General features: G+C 38.2%; 1 protein-coding gene across 1 annotated transcript in view; it reads left to right on the top strand.

Moving 5' to 3' along the window:
* KCNK5 (potassium two pore domain channel subfamily K member 5) overlaps positions 1-22064 on the top strand; it is a 32657-nt gene extending 10593 nt beyond the window's left edge. Inside the window, exons 2-5 of the mRNA XM_005532961.3 lie at positions 14751-14862; positions 16256-16422; positions 17861-18029; positions 18843-22064. Of these exons, the coding sequence (XP_005533018.1) occupies positions 14751-14862; positions 16256-16422; positions 17861-18029; positions 18843-19657 (1263 nt within the window). The 3' untranslated portion in view covers positions 19658-22064. The remainder of the gene's footprint in view (positions 1-14750; positions 14863-16255; positions 16423-17860; positions 18030-18842) is intronic.
* The last annotated feature ends 246 nt before the right edge of the window (positions 22065-22310 follow it).

Here is a 22310-nt window from a genome sequence, read left to right as displayed (position 1 = left end):
TCTAGTGTTGAAGAGATTTATGGAAAGTAACATAAAAATATTTTATTTTAGGTTAAGCCCTGGATAAAGCTAAATACATAATAACAGAAATCTCAAAGCTGAGAGCCTTTCTGTGTCAGGTTTTTTGCCCTTGTTAGGCCCCTTAAGATAAACCCATCACCTTGCTTTTCATACAAAGCACTCTGTCCCTGTTGACATTGGAAGTATGCATTGCGTTGCCTCCTTGTCCTGCTGCCTGATACAGGAATGATATAGGGAGATAGACTGGTGTGGTTGAGGTTATGTAAAGTTTTTGGTTGACCCTGGAAACCTGGTTGTTTGGCTTAACAAGGTGGTTTAGTGAAGGTACTCCCCTAAAGAGTTAATGGTCAACAGTGTGTCTTTTTCTTGTTCCTGTTCTGTAGTCCAAAAGTCTACCTGATTAAAAATGTTGTTACAAGTAGTCCTCTGTTCTACCCAAGTCTGATCACTTTCAGTGTGTTGATTTGATGCTGTTGGGACAAGCAAGACTTTTATTGTAGCATGTGTAAGCTCACTGAATTGTCAGTGAAGTAAGTTGTTTTACATGGACCTGCCTTTTTTTTTTAGTACCCGTTTCTCCTTAAGATAGGTTGTCAAATAGGAAATAAAGTGTGCGATGCTACTAGCATGCTTAGGCAGCAGCTTCTAGCATGTCTTCAGAGAAACAAGACCTTTAAAGTTGTACTGAAATTTGGGGATGAAAAACAAAAGTGCTTGTGAAACCAAAAGTCTATGACATTTTCCTTCTAGTGCCTAAGAAACTGAACAGTTTTTAGAGTGTTCTAAACAAGTAGCTTTCTGTAAATTTCTTAACCTGAAGCATATTTTAATGGGAGAGAATATAGTATGCAGTGTTACTTTATGCTTCAATTCACTCACTGAGCTGAAAATCTTACTTGACCTCTGTAAACAAAGCTGTCAAGCTTGGATCACTTGTGTTTTAATTTGTCCTAATTAACTATTCTTGTACACTGAGATTGTGATAGGCTGGGGGGGAGGGGGTGGTGGGAAGCTTCATTTTAAACTCAGTTTCCTCTTCTACTTCTCCTGTGTAATGTCAACATTTGCTGTCCAACCACACTGCATCTAGTAAATTCATCTCAATAAACTGTGTTTTTATTGACAATAGGACTGTTTTGGTTTCATTTAAATCTAGTTAAATCAATTGCAACTGAACTGAAATGTATTATTTTGGAAACAGACTGCTGCATGGGTTACCATCTGCTTATGCAATCAGTACCAGTTCTGTTGCAAAAGTCTCATGCAAACACTGTCTGGTTCTAACCATGCCGAACATAGGTCACCAGCTGGTGTGAGGGCTTGATTAAACTCTTGACTCTTCTACTTCCACTTTCTTATCTCTGAAATGGGGACAACAGCATTTTCCAAAGCCCTTCTAAAGGGGAGTTGGCTACATTAGTCACCATGTATGTATTTAGATAGGAAGGAAGCCTAATCCGGTATTATAGATTATTCCAATGTCTTAATTTCAGCTGATGCAACATAAAAATTGTTGAAACACTATTTTTTTCTTTTCCCCATCCAAGGCAAAGTTTATTATAAGCATATCTGAACAGAAGTCCACAAAATTAGCTATACTAATGAAAGCTGTGACATAGTCTGATAGGTTTTATTTCTGAATGAGAATGATTGTGGGCCAATGAAAAGTAGGGACACTTAGTATCTGCAGAACAGCTCCAGTTCCCATGCAGCAATAACCTTTAGCTAATTTGTCTTCAAAACATGTCTATATGGATCTTAAGAAAGTAGAAAGGAAACATTTCTATTACTGCATTAATCAAAAGAGCAAGGGAATGCTGGTAAAGCACTGAATATGCTTTTCATCAAAATAGTTTATTAAGTAGTTCATAAAACTGGAATCTAGTCCTGAAATTAACAGGGGAAAATTCCATATAGACTGCTAAATTCTGTACTCATAATCTGTCAAAAAAGCCAGATGCCTTTTCAAAATGGTTGGTATTTACATCCATTGCACACAAATTGAAAGGAGAAATAAAATTAAGCAACATTAGTTTGCTGAAGCATAGGATCTGGAAGTATCACAAATAGGGAAGCCATGACAAAATAGTTCCAGTTAACTTATTTGCTGAATTAAGAGTTTCACTTATTATTTAACTGTGCAGAAAGTCACAAAAAGGAAATAACCTTGTTGGTCTCTTTCCATTAATATCCCTCACATTATTTGTCCTATGAATTATGGCTTATAGGAAAATTAACTGCCCATGCTATACATCATACACAAGAAAGTCTTAAACAGTGTATACTGTAAAAATATTGACATGCCTCTAAGAGGTTAATTTCCCTACAGATTAGACCGTTTTTTCCAAAGGAAACAGTAACACCTATTTGTATGGCATAATAGAACTCCAGTTGTTGAAATTGTTTTTTATGGACTCTTACCACCTAAATCTCAATGACTTTATGTTTCACTCTAAAATAGAAACTACTTCAAAACTTGGGGGGTTATTGCAGAATTAATTAATTCTCTCATCACAGTAGTTTACCCCTAGTCCTCTTTTTTACAGATCTGGGACAGGAAGTCCTTAATCAAGCATGTTGTTAGCTAGTCATTATGTCAAAGAGAAATTAGCAGCAGGACAGCAGTGGTTGGTAGTGAGGGAAAGCTTTATTCAACTGTAATGGTTCAATGGTTCGAATTAGCCAAAATCCCTCAAAATTCTCCATGTAGCATCTTACAACTTCTGATCAGTGATGTTAAGTTCACTTTCTCTTCAAGGCTTGATCGCATGCTTGATTTCCTGGTATGGAAAGAGCAACAAATATTTCCAGAGAGCTAACTACTCTGTTCCTCTGTCAGTTCACACAAGCAATGCTGGCTTGGCCTCAATTTGCTTTAGTGAGGAAGTGTGCTTAAGTCCAACCCTGTTTGGCATGAACATCCTTCTGTGATTTTATTCTTGAATTTTACTGCATGAAAAATGAAGCCTCAGATTTGGGACATTCTTTTCAATAAAGGTAGTTTGGGAAAGCAATGGAAAGTTTCCATGAGGATGGAGAAAGGCAAAACATAGAACTCATTGCAGACCATGAAATCAATAAGCAATATGCAAATCATGTCTAGGCAGACTACAACAGATTTCCACAAACACTCATGTGCACAGTGTGAGGTCCTTTTAGAAAACACATATATGTGTTTTGACTGCAAATGTCTTATACTGCCTATTTTTAAAACACTGTTTTGTAAAATAGATGCTTGTGATGAAAAGCTGCAAAGACAAATTCAAGTCTTGCATTGCTTCTTAGAAAACAAAAAGAAAAAATTATAGAATGGTTTGGAAGGAGCCTTAAAGATCATCCAGTTCCAACCCCCTTGCCATGGGCAGGGACACCTTTCACTAGACCATGTTGCTCAGATTTGTGTTCTGTTTCCATTGTCAGATGGAATATTTTCATGCAAAATTTGCTTAATCCAAAGAGGACAGTTCTTGTGTTATGTCTGTAGCTGTAGACGTAACAGCCATCTGTAAACCTTCAGTAGAATTGCACTTGGTACAAATAAGGAGTACAAATTATCAATACAAAATCAGTTATCTTGACTTGTACTTCTTTTCAATGCGGACTTAAGGCTTTACAAAGTCAGTAGGGAAATGCATCTACTTTGTAGAACTGCTAGTATATTCAGTAAAGGAAATTATATGTATTCTATATGGCTCAAACCTTACTTGAAGACCTTCTTGTTTGAAGTCTGTCAGGAGAAAAAAATAATTCAAGCTTGTGTTGCAAAAGTATTAGTCTTCTATTTATCAGTAGAGTTCTTTCTTTTCAAATAATTTGGTTTGCTCTTCACCATTTATCTCTCAGGCACTCAGCATTGTGTCCGTCCTTGAGGAAGAGCTCCTACGTGTCTTTGAATGGAGCCACAGAAAATGGTAAAAGAGTAAACACTTCCTCCGAACATCTCTGAAGAACTTCTCCCCTCTTACTAAGAGGATTTTACTAGAGGACAAAATTATGTCTGCAAGCTCACAAATTGTTTCCCCTGGACTGTGTCCTGAAGTTTCCAGACTCATAAATATTATATTTGTGCCACAATTAGAGTTATATGTTTTTCAGGTTCAGGCATGTAAAAAGATGTTTCTTTACATCTCCTCTAAATTCATGATTTATTGTATTTATTGCATGGTATTGTATGATCTTCAGATAACAAGCTAAAACCAGATAACAAGCTAAAAACAGAGTAGAGCATATGTCTTCTAAATTTGTATTTTAAACCTTTCACCCCTTCTTGTCTCTGACTAATGAGAGCTATTTCTGGATAATAAATTGAGATTGTACTTGAAGAGCATGATTTCTGCTGTCTACTATGGGTTAATTAACAGATTGCCTTTCTAAAGGATCACTTAGTCTGATTAAATTTTAATTGAAAAACAAGAAAACAGATGAGCACTTAAAAGACTGAAATAAGGTGTGTTTCTCTCTGTGACAAATGTGCATTTTCCACCCTCATTCATTTTGCCAACTAGGAAGCATGTAGAGTAAGGGGACACAGAGACAAAAAGAGGTGCTTGTGCTTGTGCCTGCACTACTGTCTTTAATGAGACTGCCTTTTGCATGTTAAATCAATTACTTTTCTCTCTTCACTGGGTTGTCACTGTCAGCAGTTATGGATTAATAAAGCCCAGTGCTTGGTCCCTGTTATGAATTTATCATTTTAGCATTGTTCCCACAGACACTCTGCACTTGTAAAAATGCAAATCAAAACCCAGGAGAAAAGATCCTGAAATGACCAGATTGAAATTTGTCATTCTGTTCGTTTTGAGACTCAGTCCACTGAGGAACTGTCTGCATTGTTTAACGTGTGTAATTGGTGTTGTGTTAAAATAATGTTGCCAAAGAGAAAGGGTGGAAAAGTGCTATCTATCTATCTATCTATCTATCTATCTATCTATCTATCTATCTATCATCAGTGCCTGGGCGAAGGTGTGGGAAAACTCTTTCCTACTTGGCAGAATAGTTAGAAAGCAGGTCTGTTCTGCAAAGTCAGGACAGATTTTTAAGCCACTAGCCATAATAAAGGTAGGGAGCTGTGACAGTATTATCTCTTAGGTTTTATTTATAATGGCATTGTATCTAAACACAAATGCTTTTGAAAAACTTCACTCATATTTTTTTGGAAGGTCCTGGAAACTGTATGCAATGGTAAAATGTGGTGGGTTGACACTGGCTGGAGGCCAGGCACTCACTGCTATCACTCCCCTCCACCCCTCCACAACTGGACAGGAGAGACAAACAGTGAAAAGTTTGTGAAGTGAGATAAGGACAGGAAGGGATCACTCACTGATTACCATCACAAGCAAAAGTTTCAACTTGGGGATATTAATTGAATTTATTACTAACAAAATCAGAGCAGGATGATGAGTAAAATAGATCTTAAAAACACCTTCCCCTCACACATCCCTCCTTCACAGGCTCTACCTCCTCCCACTCAGTGACTCAGGGAGACAGGGAATGGAGGCTTATGGTCAGCTCATCACACATTGTTCCTGCCACTGCTCAGGGAGAGGAATTGTTCCCCTGCTCCACTGTGGAGTCCCTCCCACAGGAGACAGTTCTCCATGAACTTCTCCAACATGAGTCTGTCTTATGGGCAGCAATTCACTCTGAACTGCTGCAGTGTGGATCACTCTTCCATGAGGTTCAGTCCTTCCGACACAGCCTGCTCCAGTGTTGGTCCTGTCAAGTCCTACCAGGAAACCTGTTCCAGAGTGAGCTCTCTACATGGATCTGCACATTCCTGCCAGGACCCTGCTCCAGCACAGGCCTCCCACGGGGTTACAGCCTCTTCTCAGGCCTCCACCTTCTCTGGTGTAGTGCTCCTTCACAAGCTGCAGGTGGATCTCTGCATCCCCAGGGAACCGCCATGGGCTGCAGGGGCACAGCTGCCTCACCATGGTCTGCACCATGGGCTGCCAGGGGTATCTCAGCTCCAGAGCCTGGAGCACCTCCTGCCCCTCCCTCTGCACTGATCTGCAGAGTTGTTCCTCTTACATTCTCACTCCTCTCTGCTCTGGCTGCAGTTACATCTGAGCAATAACTTTTTTTTTCCTTCTTAACTACATTATCATAGAGGTGTTACCACAATTTCTGATAGGCCCTGCCTTGGCCAGTGGCGCATCTGTCTTGCAGCTGGCTGGCATTGGCTCTGCTGGACATGGAGGATTCTCACAGAATGTGAGCTGTGTAGCACCCCCAACTACCAAAGCATGGCCATACAAACACAATAGATTCACTAACCCATAGCAAGGATGCTGTTGTTTAAATACTCTATGTATTTACAGGTGATTCTGAGATTGGGTAGTGTGAATTTTAAGAACAGCTAATGTGATAGAACTTCAGATGCATATAGGAATTCACTGGTGTATCCAACAAACCTTTGCAGAGAGATTTGGAGCTCATGTTGAGCAGTTCTAGTTTGCTTTAGAGTATGCCAATGTTCTTCTTCAGTTCTGAGCACCTAAATAAACCTTATAGAAGCTTACTCAGAATTATACTAAATAGTGAATATTCTCAAGTGTAAAGCTATGTGTGTAGGATGAAGATGTGAATGTTTTCTAATCCCTCTTCAAACTCAGTTGTGCCCTTTGAAGAACATACACAGGGTTTCTTTACCATGCAGTGATACAATTATTTAGTCAAGAATATTTTTTCTCTGGTAAAGCCCATTTCTGTATTTCTCTGTGTTTGGTAGTTTCTTGTCTTTGGTATTCTTACTGGACAGCCTGTTCTGTGCTGGTTAATCAGTAAATCAAAGGGGATGTTGAGTCCTAATCCACAGTTTTCTTCATAGCATGTACTTAATTACTTTAACTGGAATCTGCTTTCAAAATCCAGTAAAGGACAAGGTATTGCACTCTGTGCTTTCTCCATCTAAGTGGAGATAATCAAATATTGCAATAAAACTAGCAAGACTGCTTTAAAAGAAAAGAAGTGCCAGACACATTGGAGTCTTGAAACAGTTTTCCCACTTAAAAATAAATCAATAATGAATTGTGACAAAATGACTTAAATAAGAAATCAAGAACGAGACATGTAAAGAAACCTTATAGGTGTTCTGTGTTCTAAACTAACAGCTAAAAATGATGTCTTTTTTGCTGTCTGTTGTGTGCAGAGTGAAAACCAGGCATGTATTTACATGCATTCTTTAAATATCAGGCTTAGATGTAGGGACTGCTTTGTATGAAGTGGCATGTGCTAGAGGCTCAGTTAGGTAAGAAGAATTCTGCTTAGGTAAAGGCACAAGTTCCTGGCAGACCTAAGTAAAGCATAATGAAGGGAAAGCAATAGAGTATCTTGGTTGTGTAATTCATTTATGCATTGAGAAGCAGTGCTGCATGAACAGAATTAAATACTTAAGAAGTTGGCTGGGTAAATGAAGAATCTAATAGATTAACTAAACTTTTTCTGCAGAGCAAGTTCAATCTTATATAACCTTTTGGTTATTTTGGATAAAATGTGTTATATACAATACATTTGAAGTCTACATATACCTTTCTGTTTTGTATGCTGTAAGATACTGGTGGATCATTTAAAGTCACTTGTAGTAAATTTAAATAACTTTTATAATTGCCTTATTGAAAACACACAAACAAACAAGAACAACTGACATGTTGAAGCAGTTAAAAAGCCCCAAACTTCTGAGTTCTTCTTTCTTCGAAGATTGTGGAAAAGTGAGAAGATAATATTCTACCACTGTATTGATAGAACTGTGAAAATATCTCATTCTGGATTAAATCTTGCTATTGTTGGAAAAAAACTCCTTCCTTGAAGTCTGTTTCTTGCCAGGATTTTTTTCCTCTACTAGGAATTTTCAAGACTTTGTCCTTTGATAAGAGAACTGTATTTTAATACTAAACTGTTGATCGAAAGAGGCAAAATATGTATGTACTTGCATTGTATTTATAAAGTCATTGATTATGACAGCAAGGGGAAAACTTATCCCCTGCTATTTGTAGTTGATCTACATAAACATGTAAACATGGGGAATAACACTTGCTTTCCAGGGTTTGCTTTTATTTTTTTCTTCTATTTCAATTAATAGATAAGGAGGAAGGAATACTCGTATTTGATCTCTCTATTTTTTTGCATAATCTTCATGTATTTTTTTGGTTATGTGTGTTATTTACATCTGTCAACATCAAGCATCAAGCTTGTGGAGTTTCTGTTCTTCTAGAAGTGAAAGTTAACATTATTCCCTCAATGACTACTTCCTATTTTTTGCTTCAGTTTCAGCTTTGACCTTGTGGAAGGTGACTACCGTCCACACTGCATTTTCCTGTTAGAAACAAGCTGTTTCTGCCCTGGGTTTTGTTTATTAAAACAGACTATACAAGTTCCAGGATTACCAAGACTCTTGCAGAACCTAGTTTAATATAGACCATCTGGGGATTCACTTCACTCTTTTATGCTTAGTAGATCCAGAATCAGGCTTGGTAGTCAACTGATGTCCTCTACTCTTAAAGTGGAATTTATTAATTCTCACCATCCTTCTATAATGCAGGTGCTGCTGACTCATATCCTGCACCTCTTGCCCCAACCACCTTCCAGCTCAAGTCTCTGCATAGGTCAGTAAAGGACAGTGAAATTTTCACAGGTTGGCAAGACACAAGGATGTTACCAGTCTGACTGAGACAATGTGGTTCATCTGTCTTATTTTTCTTTCTCAAAAAAGGTCGCAAACCATTCCTCACAGAAGAGAAGTAGAAAATCCAGGACTCAGCTAAAAGACTTCTTTTTACATCTGGCATGGTTCTTGCCTTGATACACATGAAATTCGTACTGCAAACACATAAAACTGAGAAGGAAATGAGAGGTCAGCTATCCTAAGTCCTGCTGGTTCATGTAATCCTACAGAGACTGTGCAGGATTCTGTCCTGTGCAGAAGACTGTCCATTTCCCTGATGGACAGGATCTTCTATTCAGTTGAGGCATTATCGGGGATGCAGAGTGAAAGCCAGTCACCTTCAATATCTACCTTGTTTGTTTGTTGTTTTCTCTTTCTCCAGTGACTATAACTCAGAATAATAGATTATGGTGTTTAGAATTACATTAGATAAGTATTTTTTTTTAAACAACTAAACACATGAAACAGAGAAATTAAGAATTAAGAATTAAACATAAAGAAATGCCTGACCAGGAGAGAGGGGGAACTGACAAGAGCAAGAAAGGAGCGAGACTGCAAGATAAGATAAAGAGCTAGAATACACAAACGAGATGCAAAGACAAAGGCACCACAGGATAAAGAGATTCTTTGGACCTCTAAGCTGGAAAGAAAGGTATCAAAGTCCAAAAAGTGGTCAAAGGACTAAAAAGAGCATGTACAAGAAGACAAGGTGAAAATTCAAGGAGAAAATTGCTGACCTCATCCCAGAGACCCCCAGACAACCACCAAATTGACCAAAAAAAAGAGCAGTTCGCAGCTGCAAAGCGTGGAGCTAATTTTAATATGAAGCAAGGACAATCGAGGGTTGAGAAATGAATATGTATTAGGTGTATTGTGTAACCCTAGTTTGTAAAGGATAAAAAGAGAAACCCAAAGCTTAAAGGTGTGCATGCCTTTCCGAGGAGACATCCCCCATGCACCTCAGCACTGAATAAATTCATACCTACTCTTATAACTACTCTGCGAGTTATAGAGTTCTTTTTCTATCCACATACCACACACAAACTTACTCAGTAGTTGAGCTATGACAGCTGTAAGCCAGGATTAATGTGTTCTAGTTTGACTGTGAACCTACAACTTGATCTAGCTATAAAGTACTTAGAAAATTCAGACTGTGCCTGTGAAGTTGGTTCTGCTGCTTTTAATGTGCAAGCGGACATAAAAGTGCAATATGCCAACAGGACAGGAAACTTCTGACCATGTCCACTCTGCTGCCTGTCTACATAATGAGTCTGAGGAAGCTGTCCTGTCAATCTGGCTGTGGCCACCCACAGGCATTTTTCCTTCAAAAGGGTTACTGGCTGAGAGGGTTTATTTCTCTTTACTTATGTGTAGTCAATCCCTAGACAATATTATCCAGGTCAGCAGAGCTTTGTAATGTATATCTGACCTGATATACAGGGAGTCTTAACATGTGAGTCAGGTTTTTTACAATTGGAAAGATATTCGTTAACAATTAAATACGTTTTTATTGCATTTTAAAATAAACAGCTGACTGCTACTGTAACTTTATAGCTGCAGCCAGAAAACCTAAATCAGTGTAAAACCCATGTGGGACACATAAAAGGGTGTGCAATTTGCATGGCATGCATTTTAACTGTTTATGTATTTTTAAAGTCACTACGAGTTCTTTTAGGCTTTTTGTTCATACAACTGCTTGTATTACTTCACCTGTTTAGCTGTGCTGCTACTGGATTTGGTTAAAATGGAAATCTGGTTAAAGATGAACAGCAGTATACAGTGCATCTGAGAGTTTAAATTTAAAATTTATTACCCTGGATAATTTTATTGTGATTGGCTAAATTGTCAGTACTATACATACCTATGATTAGATAACTAGTGCACTTTTCTGGTGTCTTCAAGTTGTATAAAAGATTCAGATGTCAATGTGAAAAAAAGACTGCTGTCAAAGCTTACATTCCTTGTGGGAAAATCTCTAAAGTACTTGGTAGATTCGAAATCCAGTGTTTTTCAGCGAACTAAATCTTTATGGCCTTGATAAAAGAGCTTGAGAAAGAAGTGAAATTACTGCTATGGTCTTTTGGAGTCAGAAGTGAGGACAAAGCCTAGGAGTCCTCAAAGGATGCGGCAGTTATAGCTTTAATGGATCCAGCTTTTGGATCTAGTAGCAAGCTGTGATTGTCCCTTACACTGTGATACTGTTTAGTGTAGAATGAAAGCCATTTGGTCTAATTTTAGGCTTAATAGTTCAATTACATCTCCTTTCTTGTGGAAAAACAGCATTTCAAAAGACAATTGTTCACACCACTGGGAGAACCTTAATGCTGCCGTTAGATCTATATGTCAGATCCCCAGGGAATGCTTCGAATAACATGGGAGGCTTTAGCCTCTTCAAAGAGACCTGGCTCTGAGCAATAGCTGGCTTTTCTTCCTGTATGTAATAGGGTGCCTGTGGGGCAGGATCTGTTGCTCTACTTTATATATAGCCAGTTTGTTGTCTTCAGTCTTCAGTCCGGTGTATTTGTCAATCTGGCCACAAGTACCTCAGAAGTCCTTTTTTCTTCCTATTGCTATTGTCATTTGACCCAATTGTTCCTTACTATAGTATCTTAAGATTTTCTTTCACTCCTTAATTCTTAGAATAAAGTCAGTAATGGTGTGTGACCTATATGGGCCAAGACTTCAACTTGCTATTTTTAAATTTGTTTTGAGAACTTTCCGGCCCTACTCTTATTCATATAGGGAGGATTTAAGTGGCAGGTGCCTGAAACATCTGAGAAAAATTCCTCTTCTTGGTCCAAGATAGAGGAGATTTAACAACTATTTCCTGTGATACCTGGTGAATTCAGAGTTCCCCTGGTCATCAGGGGGTTAATAAAAATGTCACCAAAGCCAGTAAACACAAGGCTGTATTGGAGCAGTGATGGGGTTTGTGGGGAAGTGGGAAGGTACCTCACAAATGGAGCATGTTGTCTGCTTGATTACTTTCAAATAACTTCCCTTTTTCTACTTGTGTTATTGGCACCAGAAGAGGTAGTAGTTTTAAGTCTGTTTAACTTTCAGCAATAACACCAGAGTCTCTAAAACTTCTTCCCCTTTTTCCTTTGCCAAGAAGCAGAACTGGAACTGTAGGGAATGAGGGAGAAGAGGGGTTTTGATTCTGTAAGGCAAAAGACATTTGACTGAAAATACAGTTTGCCCTTTATCGGTTTGAACTGTCCTGAGGTGACACCTAAGGCGATATATAAATTATGAGTTAGTTATTTTCAGCTTTCGCATTTGGACATACTTGAAAAGGCATTCTTAAATTACATCTTTCAAGATACTAAGAACACTTGCACCATCTACCCTCTTCTTTCTTTTCTTCCTTGCCTCCTGTTTTACAATCCAAGGACTTTTTGGAGGAAGTTTTCTGTAGTTTAAGAAATCAAGCACAGCCAAATTGGGGCATTCTGTATCCTAGCATATGAAAACAAAGGTGTCTCTGACATTGGAGCCTAACAGATTTGCCAAGCAAAAAAACCACAACCATGTTTGCTGTTCTGTTGTACATCACTGTCCACTCACTTTTTTTTTTTGGTCTTTTTTTTTCTGTCTTTTTTTTTTTGTTGTTGTTAGTTTGTTTGTTTCAAGCCATAATCTTTAATTGTTTCAGTATGGGCTAGAGTTATGCTGCTTGGAAATCAGCTACATATTTCCCACAGCACCAAACCATCTAAGCATGTTTCGTGACCATCCTTGTTCCTGCAGCTGGGATGCATATAGTGCATTCAGACTTATTGCAGGCTTAAAGTAACTTAAAAGACTGGACTGTAGATCATAGATGATTGTGTGCCAATAGCTGTGTGCAAATAGGGACAGGAAGAGGGTGTCAGCTGTGTCTGGAGAATTATCTGTGGTTCACTATACCAAGGTTTCATATAACTGGTAGAGCTGGCCATCTTCCCCAGAATGTTAGCTGCCTGGCTGTGAAGGGCAGCTGTGTGCCATTCAGTCCAGCAGCTTCTTCCTCTCAGATCTGGGCCCTCTTTAGACCTCCAGACCTCAAATCCTGGCAGGTCTTGACATAATTGTATGTACCAGGAAACTGAGCTCATGAGGTCAGGCCAAGGTGGATTAATGCAATGAGATAATGACCTGTCACAATGGGAGCGGATAGCTCACTGGGTCCCTTGGAGATCACTTGCTCTGTGAGGAAACAACTGAAAAAATCCAAGTCTGCTTATGGAATGAAAAATGCCTGGAAGACTGGTGCTTATTGTAACATTTAGGCAGTGGAAGAAGTCAAGGCATCTTTTCAAGAATAACAGATAACAGATTGTGTTTTCCAGGTGGTTTGGATGTCCTTTGGGACTTTCAGAAAGTTTGTCTGCAGACCATGGCAGAAATGAGTGATTGTACTTTGATTGGTTTCTTCACAGATGAGCTCTTGTGATTTTTTTTTTTTTTTTTGGAAGTGGAGTGGCATTGTGTGTTTTACTTGCCTGCTCTCAACCTGCCTGTTTTAGGACTGCTTCTCATTTGTACACCACTTTCTCATGATAAATGAGCACCTTGGTGAGAACTCTCTCCTTTTCTATCCAGAGCCTGTAGGGTGTAGGAAGATACTGCATCCGATTTTACACATTCTTTGAGTTTACCAGGAGAAAAAAAATCTAGTTCTTTACCTTCATTCAGTTCCAATGTGCCTCCTTTTATCTTCTGAAACAGCCTGTGTGTTGAAAGTGCATTTTTAATTAAATTGTTTGCATCTTGTATATGTACAATACATTCACTTTGAGGGCATTTTTATTACAGTAGGGGGGTAGTGATATGTAATAAGTCTCAAGAATAATTAAAGCCTATGTTAACTTGTGTATATTATCAGTAGTAATTGAACTTTGTGTTGAATCTCTGCTAGGTCCAAAATCAGATCTTAATCGAGTAGAAAGAAAGGAAGGGGTGATGGGGGAAGGAAGAGTTGGTTGTAGTTACCTTTATAAGTTCTTGACAGTTTAAGATAAACATCACCTGTCATATTTATTTTTAAAAAATATTTTTAAAAAGGTATATTGCTTCCAGTTTTTAGATATTTAGCTACAGACAGCTTCTATGTTCAACACTTATTGAGGGAGAAATGCAGACAGTGGGTAACATTATAAATCAACATTTGGAGATACCTGCACCTTTTATGCATATGGATGTAGCCTCAGTTTTGTTCAGTGTTTACACTGAAGAGAAAAAAGCTGAGTAACTTGGTAAGGCTTTAACTGCATCATAATGTGTCCGAGCAAAGAGTTAAATAACTAGAGATTTCCCAGAGAGGATATGGTATATCTGTTTTTTTCTTTTAACTTTGGGGAGGTAGAAATGCACTCCAGAATCAGCAAGATGCATGGTTTTAATCTGAAACTTTCACTTTCTGCACTAAATAATAATTAGTGCTTGGCATTCATCATGGCATACCAGATTCCAGCATGGGAGAAGAAAAGGGCCTGATTCAAGGACAGTGATTGGAATCCTGTTGCATGAAACGTTGTGAAAAAAATGTTAATTTCTCTGTCTTTGAAAAGTTTTACCCTTTGCTTGTTCATGGTCGGACTTTGGTAGAGACAGCAAGTGAATTAATATGAAGCACATGAGCTTTGACAAGGATTCTATGACATTCATACCCAAGTCAAGCTGAGGAATGTAACAGTGTTTTGAAATGGATAGTAGTTCTGAAGATGTCCCTAATATTAAACAAAATTTGAGATCTGCACTGTAGTTTAAATGCTAGTTCAGTCTGCGGGAGTGTTACTTGCTCTCTGGAAGAGTTCCATTTGGTTTAAAGTTGTCAAGTAAAAGTTTATCTAATTAGAAGTCCCTATTGAAATGTGAGAGCACCTGCATTAATTTTTCTTATGTGAAGTAAATTTTTAGTATTTCCTAAAATTATTGTTAGTGAATATACTAGGCCAGCCTTCACAAAAAACTCTGAGATTATTTTGAAAGTATGAGCTAAGGGGGAAAACCTGAGTGGGACAGATAAATTGCAGTTTTAGGCTGCCAGGATTTTACAAGGTTGATTGTTACTTTTTCCTTACAGATTGTGTCAGATGCTGCTGGACAGGGGGTTGCCATCACTGGAAACAATACTTTCAACAATTGGAATTGGCCGAATGCTGTGATCTTTGCTGCTACTGTGATCACTACAATCGGTAAATATTTACTATGTCAACCTTCCTAGCTGTAGTTTTCCTCAGGCTCTAGTGTGCTTGTACTCACCCATTTCTGTGTCGAGGTAGCCACTGAATAAAGTCGCCATGCCTGGAGCTGCCTAAAATATGTGTTCAGATTCACAGAGGAAAAAAACGAGGGTTTTGGTACTTTCTCCATGTGTGTACAGAAGAGAAATTTGTGCCTTTCCCATAAGTAATGGATTAAAGGTGCTGTTGGGGTTGGCTGGTGTTATTCCAGTTCCACTGATTCATGCACTTAAATTTCCAATCATAAAATTCCAAAAGAAAAGCATAACAAAGCATTCCATTAAACTAATACCTAAAGCAAGAGTATATGAGGTTTTTGTATTGCTGTCTTTTTACACACATGCGTCCTCTTGAGGTACTGCTAAATTATCAGTGTTACTGGCTTGCAGAACTAGCTAGACTTTTTACCTCTTAAAAGAAGGTGAAGCAGAGCAATGGTTGCTTTTTAAATATTACTACTGATTTGTGTTTGTAAGACCTTCTGTACTCTAAGACTTCTTCCTCCTGTGATATATATTTTTTCAGAACTCAGCATTATTTACCTTCTGCTTTTACAGAAAAATCTTTGCTACATGATGTTTTTACACACTTGTTGAACCTACAATTGAAAAAAAAAATGGAATGGAAAATAACTAGAGAGGATTGGATGTAGAAGTCCTACTGTAAAACCATATGCAGTATTGTAGGTTTCTTTATTACTTAAAATTTCCAATACCCAGCTTATATTATAGCTTTCATGTTGAAGTCAATAAAACACCTAAATAAGAAAACTCTGTCAGAAGCTCAGAAAATAGGCTGCTGATTTTAGAGCCTGAATCTGTATGTCCTGCTAGGTTCTGTGCCCAGCAGAATGAACTAAATTAATTTGAAATGTTTTGCACATAGTTGCCTTGCACTTAACTCACAAGCTCTTTCCCTGCAAAGGTACCAGGTCACAAGTGTAATGTGTATCTTTCACCTGGGAGCTAGCTTCAGGATGAATTTTGAGTTTCATTCCATAAAATTGAATCAGTCAAGTTTTAACCGTGCTGCTTAAGATTGGAACATCATATTAGAAGTTTTGAGATGAGCTTTATTTTGTGTTTACCCCATCTTGTCCAGAAAAAAGATGCACAAAATCTAGGGAATGCTGAAGTGCGGGCTTTTTGCGAGTTTGCTAGAGTAACGTTGGAAGGCATCCAGAATCAGAAGATAAGCAGCTGCAGTAAACTAAATCCCTTTTAGATGTTGAAGTAAGGAATGCCCAACACAGTAGGAGCTCACACAGTATTGTTTTGTGCACAGATAGAATTGCCTTAAATTCTCTTCAACAAGAGCAGAAGGAGGACATACTTATCTCTTTCAGGTTACGGAAATGTTTCACCAAAGACACATGCTGGGCGTCTCTTCTGTATATTTTATGGGCTTTTTGGAGTACCTCTCTGCTTGACATGGATCAGTGCTCTGGGGAAGTTTTTTGGAGGACGTGCCAAGAGGCTGGGCCAATTTCTGACAAAAAGAGGAGTAAGCCTGGTAAGCCCTTACTCGTTTACTGTGAACCATGTGGTTTTGATGCATGAATTAAGCTTACACTTCTTAACTTGCCTGCATATCTTATAGTAAATGAACACTTGCACAAATACAAATTTTCCCAAAAGGTGTTGCATTGAAACAACTGAAAGAGGGATGGGGTCTGATGTGTTAGTTCTGCAAGAAGTTTAGCAAAATCAGATCTCATAAAAACCTTTGGTACTACTTCTCACATTAAAGACCTTTAGGACAAATGTACATGAGGCTCCATTTCACTCAAGACGTTTCATTAAAGCTCCTCAGCACAGAAATGAGAATACGCTGTCCTGCTTGACTCCCACCTGCCTATGTGCTACTATGAATATTTCCTACTCTGCAGTGAACCTACTGCAAAATTGTGACAGCTATAGCTGGTCTATAAGCTGCACAGATAATTTGGCTTAACAGATACCAGCTCGACCAGCCTATCTCATTAGGAGAAACAAGTCCCTGGACAAGCACAGATGCACCCATATAATTGGCTAGTAAGCTGGGTGGAGTTGAGACCCTTGACCAATCATGTCTTTAATCGTGGGAAAATTGAAAGCCCTATAAAAGGAGCTACCCCACAATAAACTCAGACTGTTACTACATGAACCCAGTGTGTGCATGTCACTTCTCCTGTCTCCAGGAGGAGTAACAACATCAGCATAAGACAATATAATATTTTGTTCTGAGTTACTGACTTGTGGTTTTTGGTTTGTGACATTTTGTTGGTTTTTTGGTGATGGTTTGTTTGGGTTTCTTTCTCTCTCTCCCTCCCTTCCCCACTGCAAGTGAATTCTCAGTTCTAACTCTGCACAGAGATGGGAAGCAATGCAGAGTCATAGTGCCTGCACTGGGGCCACTGGGGCTGCTTTACATCCTGATTTCAAAAACAGAGCAAGAACTTTTTTGGTTCTGCACCTGAGAAAAAAGTACAGAAAATAATAGTGAAATACATGTGTGTGTGAGCAGGTTTGTACAAAGGTTGCATGGATGGCAAAGGGAAGGAGTCAGAAATAGGAGACAGACATCTTAAAACACTTCTGATCTTCTGTATTCAAATGAGTAAAAGAAAAGTTAGAGGTACTGGTGGCTTTTTAGACTAGAGTGCTATGTCTATATCCCATGCCAATCTATAAAATACCAGGGACTCCTTATACTCTTCCAAGAGTGTGAAGGAAAACTATGAGGAAATAATCTTTTTTTAGCAAATAGTTGTAAGAAGAGGGAGTTCTGCCTTAAGACAAATAAAAAAAAAAAAAGTGTGTTTACTTCAGTCACTTTCAGTGACTTTTAATTATGGATATTTCAAAACTGAAATATCTGGTGCTGCCAGATAATTATTGGTGCTATGAGCAGGAAAAAATAATTTTGAGATATTTCCCTAACTTTTTCTAATTTTTTTTTTTTCCCACAGAGGAAAGCCCAAATTACATGCACAGCTATTTTCATTGTTTGGGGTGTCTTGGTCCATCTGGTCATTCCTCCCTTTGTCTTCATGATGACTGAAGGATGGAATTACATTGAAGGCCTCTATTTCTCATTCATCACCATCACCACCATAGGATTTGGAGATTTTGTTGCTGGTCAGTAATTATATTTTATGTATTATTTCATTACATGCATAGTGTGGCAATTCTGCTTCCAAACTCTTAATTTGAAAAGATGTTTTCTAAGCTTTTCCTTTCAGGATAGAACATTCTGTTAAGGCTGGATACTGATCCAATGGACTAGATCTGGCTCTTCAGTGTTGGTGTAGATGCCTAAGGCCTTTATTGGGTTAATTTTGCAGCCAAGTTCTAGAGTTTTTAAGTCCTTTTTGTGCCCCAGGTCTGTATTTCAGGCAAGGAGCTACGCTGCCCACCATGGTAGTTCTGCACCTTTGAATGGGATCCAGTACACTAAGCAGGATGCGTAGGCATTGGGCAATGCTTTCTACACCTGCCTATAGCTAGCCAACACGGAATGCTGAGCATATTCCTCTCTCCCTCCTAAACCTCTTCTTTCTTTAAAATCCACTGCTTTGTTCAGCACTTTGGTCCTCGTAAGTGGAACTCTGAATCTTTTTTTCAAGGAAGGTACCTATATATACGTACTTCAGTGGCAAGAAGATTTGTAATTTTCAAATGGGAAAGTGTTCACTTTTATATCTTATATGGAGAGGATAAATATGCTTCATTTTTATTTGTTAGTCCAGTGATCAGAATATGTGTGGCCAAGAACTGGAAGATGTGGGATCAACTTTTTCTTTCATTTCCCCACTCGCTACCTCTCTGACCTGTGTTCAAATAACAACACCCTTTTATTGAGGAAGAGAGCAATTCTCAGAGTCATAACTTAAAAGGTTTATCAGCAGTGAGTCTTCTTTCTGTAATGTTTTTGTTTTTACTTTCCTGTAGGTGTAAATCCAGATGCAAACTATCATGCGCTTTACAGATATTTTGTGGAGTTATGGATCTATTTGGGACTAGCTTGGCTCTCACTCTTTGTTAACTGGAAGGTCAGTATGTTTGTGGAAGTCCACAAGGCAATCAAGAAACGGAGGAAAAAAAGAAAAGAATCATTTGACAACCATCCTCGGTCTAAAAAGCCCCTTCAAATGGGTACCTCAAAGGATGTCAACATTTTCAGCTTTCTTTCAAAGAAGGAAGAGACTTACAATGACCTTATAAAGCAAATTGGGAAGAAGGCCCTGAAGACAAGCAATGACAAAATGATTATAGTGGAAAATGCCAAACAAATGAATGCCAGTATAGATGTTCAGGTGACTTACACAAAGACAGAGTCATTTGAGTATGATGAGGCTTCCCTGGACATGCAAAATGGTCACGTACTGAGACCCCTCCATGATAAACATATCGGAGACAGGCCTCTGGAAGGAACCATGTTTGTGAACCAGCTGGATAGGATTAGTGAAGAAGAAGGTGAAGTGTGGGATTCCAGAGACTATCGACCCTTAATATTTGAGAATGCAAATATAATGTTTGTAAATGAAGATGATGATGAAGAGGAAGATATCTCAGATGATGAGGAAACGTCAAAATCCTCTATGGATGATAATCTTGCAGAGGAATCTGAAACTGCAAAAAAACTGGTAAAATTTCCATCCTCTGATGAATCTACCTTTACCAATAATGAGCTAGAACTTTCTGTGCCTTATGAACAACTGATGAATGAATATAATACAGTAAGCAATGTGAAGGCTACCACATGAAGGATTCTGGACAGTGGTTTTCTGAAAGTGGTCAATGCATACTGAACATAGAGCAAGGTGAAAAGTATGTTTGCAGCTTCTCCTGTCTCTTTGAAAACAAAAGCAAGTCCCAAACTAAGAAACTCCTGTCTCCTTTTCCCATCCTAAGTTGGCTTCTGAGCCCATCAGCTTTGCTTTTCTGAAAGACTTGTAAAATAACAGTTGAATTTGGGTCCTTCTTTAGATTTTATGGTTATTGAACAAAATAGAAAAGACTAATTAATACACTGGATCTGCTCTGAGTTCATGCATTTCATTAAGGAAGTAGTTTGGGAGTGTAACTATACTGATGCAGGACTGTTTTGAACATCAAATGTGTTTGGTTACTCCATTAGCCTTTCACTTCTGATTTGAATCCTGCTTTTATCACAAATGAAATCAAGGGGATTGTCCTTTGTTAAGTTTTTACTGCCAAAAATATGGCTCTAATACACTTTTCTTAATGAGAAACTTTGAATGGAATGCCAGGACACACAGCTGAGGTGTTTTGGTAGACGGAGAAGGAAGCTTCTGAAACATCTCTGTAGAATATGTCAATGCTTGATAAATTATAGTGAGTCCTAATTTCTTAAATAAAATATTAAAATTAGGAGTTCCAAAGGAATGGATCAAGAATGAGCCCTCTAACAAGGAAAAATCATCTGGGATGAAGCTCGTCAGTTGGGCTGCTAAGCTTTCACATCAGCCCCAGAGCTGTCAAAGAGTAACATGACTGGAAAATTTATTGATCAAAGCGTGTATGAGCACAAGCAGGATGCAATGGACTTTTTTTGTGCTGAAAGTGTCCTTCCACTGTCCATTTCCTAAAGGAAGTACTTGAATGAACCTTATACAGTATCTGTGTACAGGTGAAGTTTTATTGACACTGTTCTTCTTAGGAAAAAATCACCTTGGGAAACACAGATATCCTCCAAATGCCCTAATGCCTCAGAATGGACCTGTAGCACCATTGCTGATCTGGGCAGTGTGTTAGTCAGTATTGTTGTTTGATGTTCCTCCCTGCCTTGGTATTTCAGACATGACTTGAATGGGAGACGATTTTTGAAACAGTTGATTACACCTTGTATAGTATTTTTTTGTTTTTAGAGTTTGACCTGTGCGCATATACAATGGTTATTCTATCCCACTTGATAGAAGGTTGGGCAATATCAAACCTTGGGCAAACTGAGATGTGATCAAGTGACTTCAGGCCATAAGGCACTTTTTTTAGAAGGCACTTTGGCTCTAAGTTTCTAAAAGTATTATCTTTTGACTTGGAGATGGGATACTCACTAGAAGGAAACATGTGTGTTCATAACATGTATGCCCAAATTCTTTTGGCTACAAAGAAATTTTACCGTGGTTTTATTTTTCTTTCTTTTCTATATCTATGCATTAACCCTGACACCTTTCAAATGAGATTTTATGCTGACAAAAGGTATTGACTTCTGTTTTATCCAATACACTTGGAACAGTTTTATCAAGTATACTTGGAACAGAAAATAGCCAAGACCTTTAAACCTTAACATGTCAGGTTCTGCTGATCCGTTTGGTTTTAGAGTATTTAAGCCATTCTGGTATGTCTGAAAGTTTCGAAGGTTCAGTGAACAGTTAAAAGTTGTCTGAGTCTCATTTTCAGTGTAATGCTGGCAGACTCACTAGTTCTCTAACATGACCTTATGGAACCTTGCAATGCTAATCTTAAATTAATGGCTATTTCTGATAACTACAAATATTGGCTGCAGCTTTAGTTGCTGGCCTGTTCCACAGAAGGAGGATATATGGGAAGCTGGCACTCTGGTTGGATAGCCTTTAGATAGGAAGTTTTGAAGTTATCTACTGTGAAACAAAAGACTGTCTACTATTCTGTTTTTTTTCCTATAATTTTCTACATATATGACATTTTATCAAATAGAATGTGAACACAATGGCCAAATCATTGCCAACTCATGTCCTCTTCTGTTATACTAAACATCTGTGGAGTTAACCTAATTTGATTTGTATTTAATCTGCAATTTATGGTAGTATTATTTAAAAATAAATTCTCATTTGTAATCAAATTCTATTATATTTACAATATTTGGAGCAGGGGTGGCTGGATGATTTTGACTTGTATCTGACAGGAAAGAGGTAGAAGCCTTATCAAGGTGATTCTTATTTACTTCTAGTAAGATACCTTTATCCCCACTCTTCTAAAATTATTCCAAGTCCTTCAAGTTTTTGTATCTGAAGGTTTGTGTTTGACAGCTGTACTTCATAACTGTTAGAAATGTTAGGCAGGATTATGTGCGTATGTGCAGGATGCGTGTGTAGTCAGTTTAGCCTTCTCTTTTTAAAAAAATATTTTTTCTTTAAAAAATTCCACACTAACTTAAAAGAAAATGAGAAAGCACTCCATATAGCTTGTGTTGTCCTCCAACTTGTCTTCCATTATTGATGCAAAGATCAAAGTTTTAGTAACAGTTAGAAAGCAACAGGACAATGAGGAGAGAAAAGACTTTCAGCAAGTGCATGAAATGGAAAAGCATAGTCCAGTCTTCATTTAAAAAACAAGAAAAAAGAAAAAAAAAAATCTCTTTAATACTGAAATAATACAACCCAGACACTTGGCTGGGCTGCTTTGATTGGGAGGGAA

The sequence above is a fragment of the Pseudopodoces humilis genome, chromosome 3 (genome assembly GCF_049639895.1).
Source record: "Pseudopodoces humilis isolate 2021_Gansu_Grassland_sample_001 chromosome 3, ASM4963989v1, whole genome shotgun sequence".
Lineage (NCBI taxonomy): Eukaryota > Metazoa > Chordata > Aves > Passeriformes > Paridae > Pseudopodoces > Pseudopodoces humilis.
The sequence above is the reverse complement of the archived record's forward strand: the minus strand, read 5'-3'. Positions and strand labels throughout refer to the sequence as shown.